This window comes from Ursus americanus, chromosome 35 (assembly GCF_024610735.1).
Source record: "Ursus americanus isolate L20-20 chromosome 35, mUrsAme1.1.p, whole genome shotgun sequence".
In the NCBI taxonomy this organism is placed as follows: Eukaryota; Metazoa; Chordata; class Mammalia; order Carnivora; family Ursidae; genus Ursus; species Ursus americanus.
This window is the reverse complement of record NC_142161.1, coordinates 14411389-14435514: the sequence shown is the minus strand read 5'-3', so window position 1 is coordinate 14435514 and position 24126 is coordinate 14411389. Positions and strand designations below refer to the sequence as shown.

General features: G+C 36.5%; 1 protein-coding gene across 4 annotated transcripts in view; it reads left to right on the top strand.

Annotated features, from left to right (window-relative positions):
- The window catches only part of BAZ1A (bromodomain adjacent to zinc finger domain 1A), an 89422-nt gene that overhangs the window by 8583 nt on the left and 56713 nt on the right, over positions 1-24126 (top strand). For 3 of the 4 annotated variants that reach the window (XM_045800127.2, XM_087859023.1, XM_045800120.2), the window contains 2 exons: positions 4283-4561; positions 23604-23747. In XM_045800127.2, coding sequence (XP_045656083.1) covers positions 4283-4561; positions 23604-23747 — 423 coding nt within the window. The remainder of the gene's footprint in view (positions 1-4282; positions 4562-23603; positions 23748-24126) is intronic. The other variant, XM_087859024.1, reaches the window with a different exon arrangement.

The window sequence follows — 24126 nt, the reverse complement described above, 5'->3', positions numbered from 1 at the left end:
TTGCATTTATCTTTTCTAAATTGTAATTAGCTTCTGGTTTTTATGTCACTTCATTCTTTTTATTTGTTTTGGTTTGGTTTGGTTTTTTTAGTTCCAAGTTTTTATTGAAACTCCAGATAGCTAACATTAATATTAGTTTTAAGTGTAGAGTTTAATGATTCAGCACTTAGATACAATACCCAGCACTTGGCACAAGTGCCCTCCTTAATACCCATCACCCATATAAACCCATCCCCCTGCCCACCTCCCTTCCAGCAACCTCTCAGTTTGTTCTCTATAGTTAAAGAGTTTTATGGTTTGCTTGTCTCTTTCTTCCCCCATGTTCATTTATTTTGTTTCTTAAATTCTACATATGAGTGAAATAGCGGTATTTGTCTTTCTCTGACTTATTTTGCTTAGCATAGTATTCTCTGGTTCCATCCATGTTGTTGCAAATGGCAAGATTTCATTCCTTTTTATGGCTGAGTAATATTCCTCTGTGTGTGTGTGTGTGTGTGCGTGTGTGTACACATACCATATCTTCTTTATCCATTCCTCAATTGAGGGACATTTGGATTCTTTCCATGATTTGGCTGTTATTGATAAGGCTGCTATAAATATCAGTTAGTATCCCTTCGAATCTGTATTTTTGTATCCTTTGGGTAAGTACCTAGTAGTGGAATTGCTGGATCATACGGCAGCTTTTTGAGGAACCTGCATACTGTTCTTCAGAGTGGCTGCACCAGTTTGCTTTCCCACCAACAATGCAAGAGAGTTCCCCTTTCTCTGCATCCTCGCCAACACCTGTTGTTTCCTGTGTTGTTAATTTTAGCCATTCTGTATGTCATGTCATTCTTAATCTTATTCTACTAGATGTTTAGTTTTCCTGATAACCCTGTAAATTAACACTATATTGCCCTTTGTTCCTTCATTTGTTCACCAGAGTGTTGGTTGACTTTATATTAATTAAAGGTGTGTTCTTGCCGGCTGTTGAGCTGGTAACTCAGAAGCAATTTTTTCCTTAAGAAATGATGATAAAGAGCAGAAGTCATCAAACTTTTTCTTAAAGGGCCAGATAAAATCAAATTTTAGACTTTGTAGGCAAGAGTGTCTACTGCACCTGCTCAACTCCACAGGACATAGTGAGAAAGCAATCACAGACGATACCTAAAGGTGTGGGTGTGGTGTGTCCAATAAAACTACAAAAACAGGTGGAAGGCTAGATTTGGCCTCCAGGCCAGTAGTATATTCATTTCTGGTAAAGAAGATAGTTGAAGGAATGTAGTAATAAATTGAGCACATAATCTGTATTAGCCGAAACATATTCATATAAAACAGTATTTTGTTTTTTTAAAAATTTTGTTCACAGTAGTAAAATGTGCTTCTTGTAAATTTTTCATGATTCTTATATTCTTATAGAAATTGAGGAGGCCCTGTTACCTAACTCCCAGAGTTCATTATTATTAACAAAATCCTGCATGTTCTAATGTGTGTGGCAAATGGATGAAGAGCAGAATTACAGTAGTATGAGAAAGTGAAGGTATAAAATGTTACAGATGGTGCCATGCTGGTAGGAGGTAATGAATCAGGAGAAATCTTCCTTGGGCTTTTTTTTTTTTTTTTTGGCTTGCTTGCTTGCTTTAAAACGGCCACAGGCCACGGTGGTAGTGTCGGTGGTAGTGTCCCTGTCTCCCTGTCTCCCTCCTCCTGAGGGTAGATCTTTGTACACAGCAGGGCTATAATATAACAGCTTTTCAGAGTAGCTGGACACAAGGGAAACAAACAGTACAAACACTTGGCAAGAGGAGGTAGAAACCTGGGTGTAGAAGGAGAGCCACATGTACAACAATGGTTACTGACTATCCTATTTTTCTGCATAGTAACAGATGTTTAATGGAGGTTTGTGTGTGGCACTTGTGCCATTGCTCTTGGGTATTTTGAAGAATGTCAACACATCTAGTGTTTATTGCAGCTCAGTATAAAGTCTGTCTCCCTGACATGGCACGAAATACCCTAGGCTACCAAATACCAAATAACTATGGTTAGAGCTGTGTTGTCCAACACAGGAGCCCTTACTTGGCCCCGGGGGTTATTAAGAACTCAAAATGTGACTAATACAGAATTAGGATAGGGACAATAAAGGTAAAATACATACTGGAATTTGAATACTGAGTACCCCCAATAAAGTAAAATATTTACATATTGAATTTAAAATTGATCGCATGTTGAAATAAAACATTTATGGATATACTGGGTTAAATAAAATTTGTGAAAGTAATTAATATATAAAATTAATGTTTCTCTTTAAAACTTTTTTAATGTGGCCACTAGAAAATTTAAAATTATGTGTGTGGCTGGCATTCTGTTTCTGTTAGCACTGGCTTAGAGACTAGTTAATGTAAGATATATAAATTCGAAATATATTTTTCTTAAACAGTATTAAATATAGTTTAAACTATTAGAAGTACACCTCACATATATCATGTGCTGATTATGTGTTGGCTTGTTAAGCTAAGTCTACAGATATGTTTGTTCCAATAACAAAAAGTTTAAAACTTACAAAGCTTTCTAAGTGAACTGCAGTTTCAGGCAGTAAAATTTAAGATCCCTTTCAAGATCCATCCATTCATTCATTTTATTCTGCACCACTGATAACCACCTATTGGGTATATCTGTTGTCGATCTCTTAACTCATCAATTGTTTATCTGACATAGATTTTCTTGCTTATGAGACCCATATTATGTTCATCTTTTCTCTCTCTGACATTTCTTTCTTCAACCCTGCTTTTCCTTTATAACCTAACTCTTAACACCACTTCCTCCAAAAAACTGTTCTAGTATTTCTTGATCATTTTTGCCTGTCTCTCCTCCTTCCCTTTCTCTCAACTCCCAAGGATATCTGCCTATCTTTTAATTACTTTGTAATTTTAATTTTAATGATATACATCCATTATCTCCTCTACTAAAAGGTACTTACTTCACAGGATCTTCTTGGTACTGAATTAGACTCATGTAACTTGGCATATATGCATCTACCTCTTTAGATCTCATTTATGTTAGGATATGATTGGTTTCTCTTTATTTCCATAGATTTCATTTTTGTTGTTGTTCGTTCTACAAATATACAAATGAAACTATGTTAAAGTACACCAAAGTATAGAGGAAGGAAAGACATTTACCCATATCTTACCACTTAGAGGCAACCATTATTACCCTTTTTTCTATGTCTAACATTTTCTAAAATTTGTTGATTGTAAAAATAATACAAGTAAATGTTCATTATACAAATTCAAGCAATATAGACATATTCAGAATAACAAATTTTACTTTTCCTTCCTTGGCAGTCCTTCCCTTTCTCCTTAGAGAACATCTATTTATAGTATTTGTATAAGTACACATTTTTGTTATTCTAATTAATGAATATGGGATTGTGTTATTTGGTGATTTGAGTTTTTTTCTATTTAACATACCTTAGAAATCTTTCCATGTTATGGATCTCTTGCATTTTAAAAGTGACTGGATAGAATTTTTGAAAAGAAATAAATGCTCATGGTAAGAAATTCTAACAGTCAGAAGAGCACTCAGTAAAATGGTCCTCCAGGCCCATCCCTACTCTGTAGCTATTACCTTGATTTTTATATAACATTGTAGAAATCTTTTATGCTTCTTAGGCTGTCTTTCTTTTCCTGCCTTCCTTTCTTTTTCTTTCTTTCAAGTGGGACCATATTATGTATATTGTTTTGGTAAGCTTTTACTTTCAAAAATGTAGGAAGGAATCAAACCAGAAAGTTTTTTTTTTTTTCTGTGAGCATGTTATTTAAGAACTCTCCTTATACTGTTTAATGAATATGATTTTTCATTGTATCAAGTACTGTAATTTACGTAATCTTTCTCATCGTTAGATGCTTAGATTTGCCAGTTTTTCACTATTATGTTAGAGCTTTTTAAAGTTCATAGTTAAGTGCTTAAATTGTCCCTCGTGTTTTTGCTGCTTTGGAACAAAAAGCTTTAAAATTAGAAGAAAAAAGAAAGGTTGCATTTATTTTCAGTTTCACTCCCAATTTCAAAAGTGATGGAAATCGAAGTCCAGTTTTAGCTGAATTGCAAAATATAAATGTCTCGTTTAAATATACTTTTTCTTAGGTTTGTATTAATGTGTAAGTTGACCAGTTAGTAAACCCTTCCTTGTTCTGTGATTCTATGTAAAATTTTGCGATGAAGGCACAATCCTTTATCAGCTTCTAATGTAAAATTTGTGAAATGAGAGGTAATGAATGGATTTTTGTTTTTGTTTTTTAATCAGTGACTTTTTTGAACGAACCATTCTGTGCAACAGTCTTGTGTGGAGTTGTGCTGTGACGGGTAGACCTGGACTGACCTATCAGGAAGCACTTGAGTCAGAAAAAAAAGCAAGACAGAATCTTCAGAGTTTTCCAGAACCACTAATTATTCCAGTTTTATACTTGACCAACCTTACCCATCGTTCACGCTTACATGAAATTTGTGATGATATTTTTGCATATGTCAAGGATCGATATTTTGTTGAAGAAACTGTGGAAGTCATTAGGAACAATGGTGCAAGGTAAAGTACTTTTAATTTTTTCTTTTGTCGCGCATACATTCACATTACTCAAAATTCAAAGTGCACAAAAAGATGAACTGAGGAAAGCTTCCCTTCTTCTCTCCTCCCACTACTCTCTTACCCTTCCCACAGATAGCCCTGATGTTCATGTATTTTTCCAAAGCTTATGTCTATGCACACCACCGAAGACATGTATATGCATAGGTATTTGTACACATATGTGCACGTGCACACACACAATCTCCTGTCCCTTTTAATGCAAAACGTAACATACTTGATACCTTTTTCATTTAAAATATCTTGAGGATCAGTCCATTGCTTTATGAACCACCTTCTCTTTTTTGTTTGTGTATAGTAAGTCCCATTGTATGGAAGTTGCATCTTTATTTTCAATTAAAAAAAAAAAAACCTTATAGATAATCTATTTTGTCCTCATTATGTTACCTGATAGTTTAAATATGTACGTATTTCTTGCTGGGTTTTAGTAGTTCCTCTGATAATATGAGGACTGAGTTTTATATACTCCACTGAGTTCTCTTTTACCCAGCTCTTCAAGAAAAAAATCATTTTTTCATATGCAAAAATTTTATTATCTATGGCATTAAGTTAAAAATTATTACTGCTTTCCTGAAGTCTTAAGTATTTGTGATTGGCTAGTCACTAAGATTTATCATAATAATCTTTATTTGCATTAAAACTTTTTCCAGCTTCTTGGAATCATACAGTACATAGTACCGTCTCTCTCATTTCTTTCACTTACTGTATTATTTTCAAGGTTTATCCACATTGTAGCATGTATCAATATTTTATTTCTTTTTATTGGTAAATTCTACTTTATGGATCTGTCACATTCTGTGACAGACATTTAGGTTGTTCCCACTCTTTGGCTATTATAAATAATGCTGTTACAGGCATTCACGTACTACCGGTTTTTGTGTGAGCTTATGCTTTCAGTTCTCTTGGATGTATACCTAGAGGTAGAATTGCTAAGTCATATGGGAACACTCTGTTTAGCGTTTGAAAAACCTCAGGGCAACTGCACCATTTTACACCCACTAGCAGTGTATGAGAGTTGCAGTTTCTCCGCCTCCTCACCAAGTCGTATGTATGGACAATTTGTTGTTGTCCATCTTTTTTATTTTGCCATCATACTGGTTGTGGAATGGTATCTTGTGGACATTTGCATTTGCATTTCCCTAACGACTGCGTCAAGCATCCTTTCATGTGCTTACTGATCATTTATATATCTTTTCTGGAGAAATGTTTGTTCTGGTCCTTTGCCCATTTTTAAATTGGGTTATTTATCTTTTTTATTACTAAGTTGTAATAGTTCTTTGTGTTTTTGGATACAATCCCTTATATGATTTCCAAATATTTGCTTCCATTTTTTGAGTTGTCTTTTCGCTTTCTTGGTGGTACCATTTGCAGTACCATCTCCCTTTGCTTGTAATTTTTGTTTCTACTTATTAATAGCATATAGCTTTTGTTTCAGTCTCTGGTAGTACTTACCAGTGGTCCTAAACACTGCTTCATCCACCGGAATTAGATTTATTGGAAAGAGCATGCTAAATTACAGAGAAATGGGATAGAGGCCATTCTTAGGTTGAATTAGTATAAGTACTCTGGATCTTCTCACCTCAGTATTCTTTTCTTATTGTCTCATTTACCTTTAGGTATTCCTCCCCTCTTTCTTGTTGCATTTTACAAGTATAGATTAGGTCCTTCCCTCCTTACCAAGACTTTCTGTATTGAAATAAGCAATCAGCTAACAGATTCTTCTAGAAGATCCTTTGTCACTGCTATGGCAGAATAGCAAAGACAACTGACTACTTGGCTGAGGCAACAGTTTAGCTCTTTATCCTCCCCATCCTGATTATCACCACTAGTTGTGCAGACATTTGTTCTCTGCTACTTCCTTAGAGCCTACAGAGGAAGTGAGAGAATTGGTGGTCTTATGTAAAGAACACTAAACTAGGATTATATTATATTACGTTACGTTACGTTACGTTACATTATATTACATTATATTATGTTATATCGGCAGATATGACCTCATTGTTTCCATTTACAGATGAGGAAACAGAGGTCTAAAGAAGTCAAGTGATTCTTGTGGTAATGTTTATCATATATTACTGATCTCCTGCTCTTTACTTGCAGTGTTCTAGGCACTGGAGATACAGCAGTGAACAAAACAAAGTCATGGAGCTCCCATTCTAGTCTTACAAGTAGTAAGTGATAGGATTTAAATTCAGGTAGAGCTGACTTACAAAATCATTTCTTTCACTGTATCATTGTCTCCTTAGTTTCGTATTCTGCCATTTATTTGCTCTGAGCAAGTAATTTAAACTCTTTAAGCTTTAGTCTTTTATCATCTGTTAAATAGACCCCTGCCTTACAGATTTGCCACAAAGGATGAAATGATATAATGAATGTGAAATTTTTTAAGCTGTATTATATAATATTGCCATTTGATACAGGTGCCTTGTTAGTATTTGAGTGTGGATAGTGGGGCCATGCAGTTTGATGGGTGTGTTTTTTTGAGAAATATCAGTAGTCATGTGGAACTAAAATAACTGCTTGGGCCACTGTAACTAGGGGTCAAATTTCTCTACTGTAGCTCTGAAAGGAAACCCCACAGTTAACAATTTCACTGTCTAAGAAAGACATAGTTGTTTGTTTTTGAAGATAGTTATCCCATTTTTGTACACGGTCTTCTAAAAAATGCTACACAAGCAGTTTTAAGGCATCTAAGTTTCAGTGAACTTTATCTTCTATTTTGACAGCCTGATTATCCCTGTTCAGTGAAGGGTTGGGAGTATGGTGATCTAGAACTCAGTGCTTACATGATAAACCCATCTTCTGCACTCCCTGCCCACCCCCCCCACCCCCCCCACACCCAGCCTGGAATTGGAGAATTAAATCAGGAAAAAGAAGGTGGGAATCACACAACAGATACACATTTGGGATTGTTGAGTTGTCTCTCAGTTGAAGGATAGGGCTAGAGTTTGAGAGAATCTGAAAAACTGAGTCAGAATGTAATTGTGTATTTGGTAATTTTTAAAAATTAAAATGGGCTTTGGGCAACTTGTTTTCAGACATTTTACAGGCACAGTCAAGATATTCTTGGAGTTCATAGGAGATTTGAGGCAACAAATATGAAGAGGTACCTCTAAAAAAGTAGGTATACTGCCCGCAAGAAGTGGTACTGATAGGAAAGAAGGAGATGGAATAAATATTAACTACTGTTACTGGTTAAGTATACTGGCCTGGCTTAGTGTATAATTTGGTAGCATTAGAAGAGTTGCAGAATTGAAAGTATACTAGCATTTATTGAACCTTTCCTATATGCTAGGCACTGTGCTAGATGCTTTCATTTTAATTCTTATGATACTAATAGGTAACCTAGAATTCTCCAAAAGTTGTATGCTCCTTGGTATTTACTCAAGGTAGTTAAAATTTAATGTCCCCACAAAGACCTGCAGGTGAATGTGTAAGGCAGCTTTATTAATAACGTCCAAGATTTGGAAGCAACCAAAATGTCCTTTACTAGGTGAATGGATGAATAAGCTGGTACATCTAGGCAATGGAATATTACTCAGTTCTGAAAAGAAATGAGCTATCAAGCCACAAAAAGACATGAGGACTCCGAAGTGAATATTACTGTGTGATAGAAGCCAATCTGAAAAGGATACCTATGTATGGTTCCAACTGTAAAAGGCAAAACTATGGAGACAGTAAAAAGATCAGTGGTTGCCAGTAGTTGAGGTGGAGTTGGGGAGATGTGAACAGGTGGAGCACAGAAGGTGTTTAAGGCAGTGAAAATACTCTGTATCCTATAATGATGGATACATGTCATTATACATGCGTCCAAACCCATAGTGAAACATACCAAGAGTGAACTGTCATATAAGCTATAGACTTGGAGTAATGATGGTGTGTCAGTATAGATTCATCAGTTGTAACAAATGTACCTCTGGCCTTGGGATATTGATGAGAGGCTATGAATGTGAGGTGGCAAGAGGTATATGGGAAGTCTAAAGATCTTCCTCTCAATTTTGCTATGACTCTTAAAAATGCTCTGAAAAACTAAAGTCTTTGCATTAATCATAAAAGTTATGTGCTCTGCTTATTAAGACTGAAGTTTATAATTTTTTAAAATGTGTTTTTTCTATGAAGATTTATATATAACAAAGAAAATTACGAAATTATGAAAATTATGAAGGCCTAGAGTGCATTTCCCAAATGCTCCTTTCAGAGGTAATCATTGTCAAAAAATTAGTACATTAAAAAAAATTAGTATGTAGTTCTTTTTTCTATACTACACTAAATTAAAAAAAAATAGCGAGCAGCTTTTTCACTTAGTAGTGGTTTGGATATCTTCTTATATCAAAACACGTAGATGTGCATTTCTTTCTTTTCTTTTTTTTAAGATTTTATTTATTTATTTGACAGAGAGAGAGACAGCCAGCGAGAGAGGGAACACAAGCAGGGGGAGTGGAAGAGGAAGAAGCAGGCTCCCCGCAGAGGAGCCTGATGCGGGGCTGGATCCCAGAATCCCAGGATCACGCCCTGAGCCAAAGGCAGACGCTTAACTACTGAGCCACCCAGGCGCCCCTAGATTTGCATTTCTAATTGGTTTTGCATAAACTGATTACAATATTGGTTCCTAAAAAGCTTACTTGCTTTTTCTGAGGCTGGAGAAAGTTATTCCTTTTGCTAGCCTTATGTGAATTTTCCCTTTGAAAATAAAAAAACTGCATTTTTTTCCAAATAATCTCTGACCTGGGTGCCTGGGTGGCTCAGTTAGTTAAGCATCTGCTTTCCGCTCAGGGTCCTGGAATGAGCTCCAGGTCTGGCTCCCTGCTGAGCCGGGGCATCTGCTTCTCTCCCTCCTTCTTCCCCTCCCTGCATTGTGCTCTCTCCTCTCAAGTAAATAAGTAATCTTCAAAAAAAATAATAATAATAATCTCTGACCCTTGACTGACAGACCTTTTGCCCAATGTAGTTTAAATCAGTGAAATAGCAGAATTGGAATTGTACCAAAGAGTTTCAGTTATGGCCAGATTTTCCCAAATATTATCCCCATACTACTTAGATTTAAAATTTACAAAGTGTTACCTAATTAAGAAGCATAAGAGATTACAGTTCAATATTGTTTTTAGAATTGTCCTGTAAAATAAAGATTATGGAATTCTTTTTAATCTTAGAAACTGGTATTGGTTTTGGCATTAAGTAGTGACCAACCAACTAGAGATTTTAATTATTCAGCTGTTAAAGTATATTCCCCGTAGCTTTCTATGTTTTATTGGTGGAATGCTGTAAGCACTTTAGTCTAATGAAGTAAGAGAAAATTAGCATTTAAACTTATAATATAGAAAGTAGGCACCTAGTATTTATTAGAACTGGAAATAAGAAAATGAACTTCTAAATCTTTGGGTTCGTTTTTTATGTTTCTGGCCTAAATGATATTAGTGAATCATAATGAAACTGCATTAATATTGAAGACAAAGAGAAATACTACATATATTGAGAAGATAGGAGGAACATAAAACTTGTGAGGACCAAATCTAGTTATTTTGATTTAAACATACATGCTTGAATGTTAGTGACTTGATCCAGGTGGGATTAATCAAACAGAAGTTTTTGGGAAAGGGGTTGACTAGAAATTTGAAGGCTGAGAGAGAAAAATATAGATTAGTAGAAATGGATTAGAGGAGAAACGCTTCTTATTTAGATGTAAAGATCGTATAGAACTTTTAGCAACATGTATTAGTCCAATTTGTATCTTAACTCTTTTTCTTAAGATTTATTTATTTGAGAGAGAGAGCAACCGTATGCACACAAAGCTGGGGGAGAGGGAGAGAGAAAGAGACTCTCAAGGAGACTCCCCACTGGGTGGGGAGCCTAACTTCGGGCTCAAGCCCAGGGTCCAAGAGCACAACCAGAGCCAAAATGAAGAACTGGTCACCTAACTGACTGAGCCACCCAGGCACCCATGTATTATAACACTTTTTCAGAAAGAAGGCTTTCTATTGCTCAGCTTACACTACTGATCTTTTTTTTTTTTTTTTTAGGTAGGCTCCACACCCAACACGGGGCTCCAACTCATACATGCTCTACTGACTGAGCCAGCCAGGTGTCCCACTACTGATATTTTAAGGTTAAAATTTCTGGTTCTCAGCCAAAGAGAGTCCTTAGCAACATCCCCAGATTGTTTTCAGTGACCCTAGTATGTTGATATAAATTTTAATACCAAAAAAAAAAAGGAGGCTATTTGGGACAACTGTTCTTTCTTTGGAATTCTGAGTTAAAGTGGAAACCCCCTTCTTTAGATATATGTTGTGTTTGTTGTATGTACCAAAGACCCAGACTTACAACCTGATGTGCCTGGTTTGTCATTGCAAGTTCAACAGTTGAAATTTAGAATCCTATGTACTTGCATAATAAAGTGAAGTAGGAGGCCATCCTGAGGAACCTTTTTATACTCTAAAAATCCCTAACTAGTCACAAAAATAAATGAAAATGATTTTTTTTTAAAGATTTTGTTTATTTATTTGTCAGAGAGAGAACAAGCAGGGGGAGCCAGGCAGAGGGAGAAGCAGACTCCTCACTGAGCAAGGAGCCCGATGTGGGGCTCAATCTCAGGACCCTGGGATCATGACCTGAGCCGAAGGCGGACACTTAACTGACTGAGCCACCCAGGTGTCCCTGAAAATGATTTTTTTTAACGATTTTATTTGAGAGAGAGGGAGAGAGTGGGTGTGGGGGTATAGAGGGAGAAGGAGAAGCAGACCCCCCTGAGCAGGGAGCCAGACGTGGAGCTTATCCCAGGACCCTGAGATCTTGACCTGAGCTGAAGGCAGACACTTACCCGACTGAGCCACCTCCAGGCACCCCTGAAAAATGAATTTTTTTTCTAAACAAGTTTAGTTTAAATCACCGGTAAAGCTTATGTTGTATTTCTGCGTGGACTCAACAAAATAGTTCAGCTCAACAAAACAATTCAGTAAAGTTTAGACTGATGATACAAACAACTCATTTTCTTCAGTGTTGTAAGGACCTTCAAATTGCATTAGCCATTAGGAGCCTCTGCCTAATGCGTTTCAAAAGTCTTTGAATGTTAAATGTTGCTGTGAGGGTGGTCTCTCTGGCAACTTGTTTATTGATCCTGTGCGCTAACACCAAGTACAGGCAGCTGAATCTTCACCGGGACTTACAGCCATTACTGCGGGGGTAAGAAAAAATGATAAGAATGGGAAGTTGGCAAATAAATTGAGGTTCGCGTCTTTCTTAACGTAAAAGGAAATCAAATGTTGCTTGCTTCAATTTGTATCTCATTATAAGCGGTTAGTAGCAGGATGGTGAAGTAGAATGATAGTTCTGAAGTTCTTAGTTCCCTTAGTTCCCTAGCAGAATATTAGAGACTGATATCACAAAAGCGGGGACACTGTGTATCGCAACTTCTGACCTGAGGTCACTGCTAGAAATAAAAGGGAAGTTCATTTCTACATGGTTATTACACAGGTTCAGGTCTGAGAAATTTCAGCGTCTTCCGAATAAAATCTCTCTCCTACATCTTTTCCTACCTACTTCGTGCTGTTTCATGTGGCCAATATAAGATCAGTTTTAATGAACAACTTACCTCATAGATACATTGAATTTTTTTGAGAACAAGATAAAATTATAGTTTGTTTAATTTTCTGTGCTGTCTTGGAGGCCAGTAAAATGGTATGTAAGTGGAATTCATTCGACCTGTGGTTCTGAATTACTATTTTAAAAATAGTCTGCCTTAGACAAAGTCAGAGACCATCCAAAGATAAAAGTTAAAGGAGAAATAGGAGAAATGACATAAGTTAAAGTAATTTTCGATGAAAGGAAAAGGAGTGGTAAAAATACAAATAGGGGGCACCTGGATGGCTCGGTCGGTTAAGTGTCTGACTCTTGATCTCAGGGTCATGAGTTCAAGTTCCACGTTGGGCTTCACACTGGGTATGGAGCCTACTTTAAAAAAAAAAAAGTGCAAGTAGAATCTACTCATCACTAAAGACCAGACGAAATCCTTTATTTAAATTAAAAACATATGCCAAGAGAATAATTCTGAGCAGAGTTCAGTATATTTTTTTTAAATAAAGGGCCAGATAGTAAATATTACAGACTGTGTAGTTCATATGGTTTCCGTCACAGCGACCCAACTCTACTGTTAGAGTGCAGAAGCAGCCGTAGACAGTGTGTGAATGAGCATGTCTGTTTTCTGTTGGTTCTTTATTTATAAATACTGAAATTTGAAATTATTTTCACATATCACAAAGTAGTCTTCTGATTTTTATTTTAAACCATTTAAATATGTATAAATTATTCTTCACTTGCAGACCATACATAACAAAAAACAGGAGGTAAGTTGGAGCTGGCCTACAGGCCGTATGTACTGGCTCCTGGAACGGGGAAAAGTTACTGCTTTAAATGTTATAGAATAAAATCCCCAGAGATACCCGTTTTTGTTTAGAACCTCAGAGTTTGGCATGCAGAAGTGGCCTGGTAGGGTAGAAAAAGCCTTTGGAGCCAAACTGACTATTGTTTCTGGGAATCTTCTTTCATAATCTGTAAAACTGAAATAATATCTATATTCATATGGTGGTTGTATTAGCTTTTGCTGCATAACAAACCACCCCCAGAATTTAGTGGCCTAAATCAATAAACATTATTCTCACAATTGGTTGGCTGGAATGTTCTTATGGTCTGGACCAGCCTGTCTGGGGCTGGATTGTCTAGGTCCTCTACTTTAGAATAGCCTTACTCACATGTTTGGGGCCTCAGCCTAGGGTGGCTACTTTCATGTGGCCTCTCCTCCTTCGGGAAGCTAATCCAAACTTGTTCCCAAGGCGATAGAAGGGTTCCCAGCAGCAAGAGAGGGCAAGCTCCACTGTGCAAGCACATTTCAAGCCTCAGCACGCTTTGTGTTTACTGGTATTCCGTTGACCAAAGCAAGTCACATGAACAAGTCCAGAGTTAATGTGGGAGGGATCGAAGAGGTATGATTCAGTGGGGACCATACTGCAATAATCTGCCACAACAGTTAGTATCTGTTAGTAGGCCAGCACATAAAGCACTCAGTCAATGTTAGATCCTTCCTGTAGTTGTCAGAGATGAGTGAAGAGTCTGCCAGCTGTGATGACTCATCTTTTTTTAAGTCAGTCCCTAATTTTCTTATATCATAGTCACTGTTCTTGAGAGTTTGCTGCATATCATTTTAGGGAGATGATGACAATACCTGTAAACTTTTGAGAGCTTTGTATATGCCACACAGTGTTCTAAGCTGTTTATTTATATGATCTTATTTAATTCCCGCAACAGCTTATGTAATAAGAGCTCATGTGCTCATTTTACAGTTGAGAAGCTCATACACAGAGGTTAATTAATTAAAACTTGATCAAGGTCACAAGTGAAATTTCCAAGCGCAGGCAGTGTCAGAATCACTGTTTCTGTTTGGGAGGAATATGTATATATATATAAAAGGATAGTACTTAAGCAGGATTAAAAGATTATACTTGAATGTACTCATTGATCACCCACTATTTACTCTTCCTTTACCTTAGCATTTTATAATTTGTCTAAGTGTGAAGAGAGGTAGGATTATACATACGTGGTTAGATTATCTTTTGATCATTTGTTCTAAGGGTGATTGATACAGATCATAAGGTTGAGTGTCTGAAAATCACCCTCATCATTTGATCATTGATTTAAAAGGAAAAAAAGCTCTCAATATTTAAACAGGTTTCCTTGTTCTTTAAATTCTTCGTCATTGCTCTTACCACAGGGTACCTTAATTTTTCTAAGATTTTTTTTTAAATTTATTTGAGACAGAGAGACTGAGAGCACAAGCGGGGGGGTAGGGGTGGGGAGGAGCAGAGGGAGAAGGAGAAGTAGATTGCCCACTGAGCCTGACTGACCTGGGGCTCGATCCCAGGACCCCAAGATCATGACCTGAGCCATAGGCAGACGCTCAACCAACTGAGCCACCCAGGTGCCCCCACAGGGTTCCTTAATTATTTTACTTCTGTACTCTGAGCTGTTTAAGCTTTCTTCTTTTCAAATATTTTGTTTGCGGATGGAAGAATGTTATTTACTAGCAACAAAAAGTGACTGCAAGTATGGGGAAAACTGTAATTTTTATTTATTGATTTTCTGTCTTTTAGCATAGTTACCAGGAATGAAAAATGTGATTACTTATGTCTTTTTTCTTGGAGGTAGTAGGAAATATTCTAATTTAGTGCTTAACGTATACTCAAAAGCCAAGCTGTATACAGTTCATTGAATAAGCATTGTGTGCTCAGTTGTTACTCTTGTACGTTTCAAAAAGAGGGTAGTGACTAAGCCAAGAACTAGGGACTTATGTCCAAGTGCAAGAGAGGGAAACACTCAAATTAACATAATAAAGATTCTGATCAGTGTTGTAAGGAAAATAAAACTTGATGGGATAGAATCTTGAGTCATATTTTTTTGTTTTAGCCAATTAAATTCAATATTTTCTCCATAAACCACTGTGTTGGATGCTATAGGATAGTCCATTATGAGTAAAGCATTAGTACTTATTGTTCTCAAGCAGAACATAGGTAATAGAGATAGAGTGTGCAGGGCAAAGATAAGTGAAGTAAATACATATGACCGACTAATAAAGGATTGAATAAGAAATGCCGTGAGGTACATAGAGGGGAGGGAGAATTGCAGGAAAGTAGTCAAAAGGTACAAACTTTTAGTTACAAGATAAATAAGTGCTAGGGATGTAATGTACAACATGAGTGTAGCTAACATTGCTGTATGAAATATAGGGAAGCTGTTAAATGAATAGATAAATCCTAAGAGGTCTCATCTCAAGAGAAGATTTTTTTCCTTTCTTTTTATTGTATCTGTATGTGATGATGGATGTTAGCTAAACCTATTGTAATCACTCACAGTATACATAACGTCAAATCATGCTGTATGCCTTAAACTTCTACAGTGATATATGTCAGTTATTCCTTAGCAAAAGTTGGGGGGAAAGAGACATAGATAAGTTTTATTTTGTTAGTGAATATATCACTAACATTCAAACAGAATGAATAAAAGATTCTGTAATGCCCAATTAATTTAGCACTCCAGTAATAATTTGCTATGATTAATCAGCCATTAGAAAGGGCTGATGTTTACCTTTTAGTTATTTTTATGAATGTATGCTTGCATCTTCATCTGCTTCCGGTCAGTGAGTCAGTCAGTGTGTTGCTTTTCATTGTTACCATATTAAGAATGTTACTGACCTGGGACGCCTGGGTGGCTCGGTTGGTTAAGCGTCTGCCTTCGGCTCAGGTCATAATCCCAGGGTCCCAGGATCAAGTCTCTCACATCGGGCTTCTTGCTGAGTGGGGAGCCTGCTTCTCCCTCTGCCCCTCCCCCTACTTGTGTTCTCTCTCTGACAAATAAATACGTAGATAGGAATGTTATTGACCTTAAGGATAGTAAAAAAAATATTCAGGTTATTTCCTTTGAGCTTCCAGCTAGAATTTGAGAACGTAGGGAGTAATTGTTATCTTAATTTGTTAGTTGTGTATATAATAATTTCTTTGCCAGTTCTTATTTTTTATGCACTGTATTTTGATGTGCAGAAGCCATCTGACTTTGATTCGACTAACTCAAGTTGTAAGAGAGAATATCCGTATATTGAACTTCTTTTTTCATGAAGAATGGATTTTTAGATGAAATTTCACAATGTTTATTATGGTTGAGGTAGAAACAAACTATAGAATAGGTCTCCCTTGACATAGTTTTTGCATTACACAGAACTCTCTGGCCTTTCTTCTAGTTAAGTATCGCAGGACTGACTAGACTATACTTCATTGAGATCTAACAAGTAGACCTACTTCAGTTAGCCTTTCTCATGTCCATTGATGTTTTTAGAAAAACAACAAATGTTTTTCTTTTAAGCTAAAAAATAAATTAAGGGGCACCTGAGTGGCTCAGTTGGTTGAGCATCTGCCTATGGCCCAGGTCATGATCTCAGGGTTCTGGGATCAAGCCCCTGATTCTCTGGTCCATAAAGAGTCTCAGAACAGTTCAAAATGAAACATTCTTGGAACTACTCTGATCAGTATGTCTAAAAAAGTGAGGAGTTAATAAAGCAACCTTTTCTGACCTCTTCTTCCCACCAACAAGTAATCAACATAATTCAGCCTTGTTTGAAATAGCAGACTTGTTGTCAAACCTTAATTTGAGGTGTTTTTTTTTAAACTCTCAACTTCAAATTAAGCATGTATACTCTGTTTCTACTTATAAAGTTGAAGTAAGTATCCAAGTACAGCATTTTTAAATAAATGTTCTTGACACCTGTATTACAAGAAAATAAAAGGTTAATGAGGCAGCACAGGAGAGCAGGCATAAAGTATGCCATAAATTCAGCATGCTCCATTTTTAGAGACCAAACAGAGAGAGGCAGTCTCTTATGTCAAGTAAGTCTCCCCAAGTTTCTAGTTTTCTTTCCTTCTGCTGTTAACTGTTTGTCTTCTACCCCAAATGCCTTGTAAAAACTCTGCATATGTTTCAGTTCTAGAGTGTTTTATAATTTTGCTTTAATGAATTTGTATTTTGAGATATAAATTGAACTATGACTATTAAAACAAATTACCTTTAAAACAAAACCAACTTCTGGGGGGAAGAGGTATATACCATATTCTTATAAAAGGCTGTTTCCTTGTTTAGTCCGTCACCATTAAGATTTATGGCTAACTTCTGCTATGTCCTCATTCTGTGCTTACTGCTGTTCCACAGACTTGCTTTCACTCTTGAAAGTGTTTAAGTCATTAGCACTGTCGGAGCCTCTTGACTGCCTCGGCTGAAAGCTCTGAAATACCATTAGGTCAATACAGTGTTTCTTTTCCCCTTCAACTCCAGTAATAAAGTGGAAGATTAGAAAATATATGGGCTTCAGAGTCAAAGCTAAAGTTTTGGCTGTATCATTACTGATTGTATGATCATGAGCAAATGATTTAACTTTTCTGACCCTAAATTTTGATCTTCTGGAAAATGAATAACTGTGGAGTTGGTATGAAGACAGAAACATGTATAAGTCATGTACTTATCTGGCATACAGGAGCTCTAATAATAATAAGGATCATCTTTTGATTGCCAGCCTCCGCTCTGTCCTCAAATAATGGAGCATAACTTTAGAAAGTTTCTGTATCCTAAAAGACCCACTAGCTAGGTGTGGATTCATGATTCTTTAACCTTTTTTACGTTCCAGTCTTCTTTGGACTCACTAGAACCAAGAAATTGTAGCAAATGGATTTGAAAGACATAGACTAAACCTATTTAGAAATCTATTAGAAGGTGTTGACTTAACATCTTGAAAAGTTAACTGAAGTTGAGCTTAGCACCAGCGAGAGGCCTGCCCTTGATTAGATTAGCAAGAAATGCTAAACCTGTGGTTTGTGCAAAGTTAATGGCATTGGTAATAACTAGTATATATAAAACATTTCTTACATTCTCAGCTATGTCTCTATATTTTACTGGTTTGCTTCTCCCTTATTCTGTCAGGAATTATATTTCTATGTTATTTTTCTGTTGGTTTTAAATAAATTAGTTGTTGAATTATTGTAGCTCTGTGGGCCCTACTGGGAACATAGACTCTTCCCTTCAGTAGACTGTCAGACCATTTTAGGCACCACACCAACCATACCTGAGCCTGGAGCAGACCCATTTCTTTGTTTTTCCTTCATGACTACCACGACGGTCACAACTTAGGGGTATTGATCTGGGCTCGGCCAGTGAAAACCATCTCTTTTTGTAACTTGAAGAACCTTGTCATAAGTTCACTGAAGAGCTTCCTTCATTACCACAGGGAACTCTGAGCAAATCATCCCTAAATGGTACCCAGGCCCTTCAAAGTGGGTCCATTTGAGGTGGGGGGGGGGTGTTAAGAGACACAAACTTCCAGTTATAAATAAGTCACGGAAATGAAAAGTGTAGAGAATACAGTCAGTAATGTTGTAATAGCGTTGTATGGTGATAGATGGTGACTATACTTACACCATGGTGAGTCCTGCATAGTGTATAGACCCGTTGAATCACCATGTTGTACACCTGAAATGGATATAACGTTGCATGTCAGCTGTACCTCAATGATACATTTTTTAAAGTGGGTCCATTTGATCGATTCCTTGCATATTTTTGTGCAGTTCAAGTCACTAAATTACAGAACCTTTTTATTATTAGGCTACATAATTACCTAACATTTTTGATAGGACTTCCTGTAGTTGTTCCTCTTTAGAAATACTGGTTTATTCCTGCCAACCAATGGTGAAAGTCAGCCTGCAGTTCTTTTTACACCATTTACATTTGCTACCAATTTAGGTTTGATAATTGAGCTTCTTAAACTTTATTGTTAGAACAGAAAAAAATTCTTTAAAAAAAAAAACATAGTAAAATAAACATAAGATTTGCCATTATAATCATTTTTAAATGTATAGTTTGGTGTCATTAAGTACATTCACGGTGTTACGTAACCATCACTACTATTTCATCATTCCAAACAGAAACTCTGTACCCATTAAGCAATAACTCCGCATTTCTCCCTCCCTCCAGACCCTGGTAACCTTTATTTTATTTTCTGTCTCCATGAATTTTCCTATTCTAGATATTTAACATAAGTGGATTTGTACACTATTTGTTATTTTGTGTTTGGCTTATTTCACTGAGCATAATGTTTTCAAAGTTCATCCATGTTGTAGCCTGTATCAGAATTTCATCCCTTTTTGTGGCTGCTGAATATTCCACATTTTGTTTCTCCATTTACCTATTGGTAGACATTTTAGTTTTTTTCCACCTTTTGGTTATTGTGAATAAACACCTTATGAACATTGGTATTTGCTGAGTTCCTGTTTTCAGTTCTTTGGGGTGTATAGCTAGAAATGGATTTGCTAGGTCATATGATAATTCTATGTTTAATTTTTTTAGGAATCACCATATTGTTTTCACAGCAACTACACCCTTTTATATTCCCACCAGCAATGCACACGGGTTCCAATTTCTCCATATCCTCACTAACACTCGTTATTTTTCATTTTTGTTCTTTTAATAATAGCCATCTTGGTATAAAGTAGTATCTCATTGCAGTTTTGATTTTTGTATTTCCTTTACGATTAATGATGGGTGAACATCTTTTCGTGTGCTTATTGCCATTTGTAACTTTCTTGGAGAAATGTCTGTTTAGGTCCTTTGCCTGTTTTTGAATCGGGTTGTTTGTTTTTTGTTGAGTTATAAGAGTTCTTTATATGTTCTGCCGTGTCTTTGTCTGGTTTGTATATCAGGGTAATGTTGGTGTAATAAAATGAGTTAAGAAGTGTTATATCCTCTTTAATTTTTGAAAGATTTTGAGAATTTGTATTATTCTTTGAATGTTTAGTAGAATTTGCCAGTGAAGCTGTCTGGTCCTGGGCTTTCCTTTGTTGGAAAGTTTTTTTGATTACTGATTCAATCTCCTTACTACTTAACAGATCTATTCAGATTTTCTATTTCTTCTTGGGTCAGTTTTGGTAGTTTGTGTATTTCTAAGAATTTGTCCATTTTATCTAAGCTATCCAGTTTGTCAGCGTACAATTGTCCATAATCTTTTATTATAATCTTTTTTAGTTCCGGTAAAGTCACTAGTAATGTCCCTACTTTCACTTCTTGTTTTAGTAATTTGAGTCCTCTCCCTTTGTTCTCAATTCTTTAAGAGCAAGTTGTAAAGGAATCACATATGGTACTTTTCATTGAACCTATATAACAGTCAGAATGAGGGAAAATGATCAAAGAAAGATGATTTGAGAAGATGATTTGGATTCACCTACATAGTCTACATTTTGTGGATTCCTTAAACCTTGGGGTGCTGTAAAACCAATTGATTCTTCAATTTGGGTATAGGGCAAAAATTTTCTAGCAGGAAATCCATGGTCCTGGTTTTCTCTGTGCCTAACAGCAGTATTAGATATTTTAGGATATACTAAAGATGTTCTTCTAATGGAGGGTTAATAGGCACATGGTAAAATGTACACTAATGAAAATATGTGCTATTATTTTATAAAAATTCACCAGCTTCCCAAAATGAGTCTGCTCTGAATATACTGTTTGTCTTTCTGTAATTGTATGATTCTCTTTATGTTGGGAGTAAGTGACAAAAATTAATTTTGAAAAAACAGAGACAAAGGGGTCAGTTATCAGTTTATTGAATCAAAGGAAAGATTAAATAGCTAAACCTGAGATGAGATGAGCCAAGTTGGAGGAAGAACAGGAATAAGAGAATTGATTGCCTCTAGTACCTTTGCCATCTCTCCTCTCTTCTCTCTTGTTGGCTTCATCTTCTCACTGCACAGTTACCTGCTTCTTGTGGCAGGAAACATGGCTGCCAGCACCACCAGAACTTTAGATCTTATAAATTCCGTGATGGGAGAGGGACTGATTTTTGCTTTCTAGATTCCAAATTTAAAATCTTGGAAAAGATTGGGCTGCAGGGGTGGCTTAGTTGGTTAAGTGTACGACTCTTGATTTTGGCTCAGGTCATGATCTCTATGGGTTGTGAGATGGAGCACCATGTCAGACTTCATGTTCAGTGGGGAATCTGCCTGAGATTCTCTCCTCTCCCTCTGTGTACCCCGCCTTGCGCACATGTGCTCTGGCTCACTCTCCCTCTCTCTAAAAGTAAATAAATCTTTTAAATAAATAAATATATATTATATATATATATCTCTTGGAAAAGATTCATTAGCTCAGCAAAAAGGTGCCTGCCCAGTATCAACTAACTCTGGCCGGGACCTTGTGGGAATATGACAGCTCTACTAGTAGCCCTGTGGAGGGAGGGAGGTTTTGGGAGGAATGAAGTTCATAGGAGAATGGAGATGGTGAATAGACAGGCAGTTTTATGAGTGCCCACAATATATCAAAACTCGTTTATGGTATGTAGGATGACCAAATGAATGATAAATAGTGAGTGAATCATCTAATCTTGAACTACTTTTTCTCAGAGAAAAGGGGTTTACCCTATTGGTAACTGTAGGTGTATATGTACTTAAGATATTCTTAGTTATTAATAAAACCTCCCCCTGGATTGCCTAGGAATTGTTTTCTCTCACCCTCTTCCCTTTCCTGCCCCCAAGATCCTGGCAACCGATTATCTACTTTCTGTCTGTGAATTTGCCTATTCTGAATATTCCCTATAAATGGAATCATATACTAGGTGGCCTTTTATGTCTGGTTTATTTCATTTGGCATAATGTGTTCAAAGTTCATCTATACTTCATTTTACTTTTTGCATTAAATAATATCCCACTTGTATGGATATACTACAGTTTAATTATTACTTGAAAATTGGCATAGTAAAAATGGGATTGAGAAATATTTCCATTATGGTGAATATCTCTGAAGTTGCAGCCCATAAAATCCAGATAGAGTGGGCATAGGCTAAGGAACTCAAAAGAGAGGCAATAAAGAAATGGGCAGAAGACGTGAACAGACATTTCTCCAAAGAAGATACCCAAATGGCCAACAGACACATGAAAAAATGCTCAACATCACTCAGCATCAGGGAAATACAAATCAAAACCACAATGAGATACCACCTCCCACCAGTCAGAATGACTAAATTAACAAGTCAGGAAACAACAGATGTTGGTGAGGATACAGAGAAAGGGGAACCCTCTTACACTGCTGGTGGGAATGCAAGCTGGTGTAGCCATTCTGGAAAACAGTATGGAGGTTCCTCAAAAAGTTGAAAATAGAGCTACCCTAGGACCTGACAATTGCACTGCTGGGTATTTACCCCAAAGATGCAAATGTAGTGATTGGAAGGGGCACCTGCACCCCAATGTTTATAGTAGCAATCTACAATGGCCAGACTATGGAAGGAGCCCCAGATGTCCATCGACAGATTAAAGGATAAAGAAGATGTCGTGTGTGTGTGTGTGTGTGTGTGTGTATACATACACACACACACACACACACACACACACACAATGGAATATTACTCAGCTATCAAAAAATGAATTCTTGCCATTTGCAACCACATGGATGGAACTAGAGGGTATTATGCTAAGTGAAATAAGTCAATCAGAGAAAGACAATTATCATGTGGTTTCACTTATATGTGGAACTTAAGAAACAAAAGGGAGAATCGTAGGGAAAGAGGAAAAAATAAAGTAATAGGAAAGCAGAGAGGGAGACAAAGCATAAGAGACTCTTAACTATAGGAAACGAATTGAGGGTTGCTGGAGGGGAGGGAGTTGGGGGGTGGGGGTAACTGGGTGATGGACATTAAGGAGGGCATGTGATGTAATGAGCACTGGATATTATATAAGACTGATGAATCACAGGCCCATACCTCTGAAACCAATAACACATTATATGTTAATTAAAAAAAATAGAGGCAATAGAACTAGTGAAGAGGAAGTTTTATAGAGATCAGAAATGCCAACAAAAGCTACAGTGAGAATGAAAAAGGTTATGATCAGGAGAATTTCAGAATTTAAAATGTTGGATGCTTTGAAAAACTTTAAGATCCAATCTCTATAATGGCATATTATGCCAGTATTTGATTTTCTAAGCAATAACTTTAGTTAAGAATGTAATTGTTGGGATGCCTCTGTGGTGCAGTTGGTCGGGTGTCTGCCTTCGGCTCAGGTCATGATCCCAGAGTCCTAGGATGCAGTCCCACATTGGGCTCCTTGCTCAGCAGGGAGCCTGCTTCTCCCGTCTTCCTGCCTGTCTCTCTCTCTCTCTCTCTCTGACAAATAAATAATAAAATATTTTTTTAAAAAAGAATGTAATTGCTAAGAATCTTGATAAATTGACCTTTCTATTATTTTAAATTATAGCTAACCTTTGCTTAAATTGGATGTTACAGATTTTCTGTTAATTTGGTTATGTCAATGAGTCATAGTTTCTACAAAACATCTTTTCAGTTGTTTAAAATAAGTAGATTGTTCTTAAATGTTTGATTATAAAATAATAAATAATTTGCATTTTTTAATGTATCATTTTCTTTCAGGTTACAGTGTAGGATTTTGGAAGTCCTCCCTCCATCACATCAAAATGGCTTTGCTAATGGACACGTCAGCAGTGTTGATGGAGAAACTATTATCATCAGTGATAGTGATGATTCAGAAACACAAAACAGTTCTTTTCAAAATGGGTAAGTGATACTTAATTAATTTTTAAAATGTATACCAGATTAGCTAAAGATACCCTATTGAAATAATTTTCTCTTTAATCCTTCCCTTTTTCCTTTGTAACCCTACAGTGTAAAATCCATCTAAGTGATGGGGCTCAACAACACGTGTTAGAATTTGCAAAATTGAAAGCACCTAGTTAACTCTAGTGAGCTGCTTAGGAACAATTGAAATTCACCTCATTCAGATACACTTATGCATTCCAATTTGGTTTACTTGGAAAATTCATTCTGTACTTTAATTATTGTACTTAATCACTTTATGGTGCATTTGGTAAAGAAACTAACCTTCTGAAATTCAGTCAGTTGACAGCCTAGGTCAGCTGAGTGCTCCTGGAGAAAA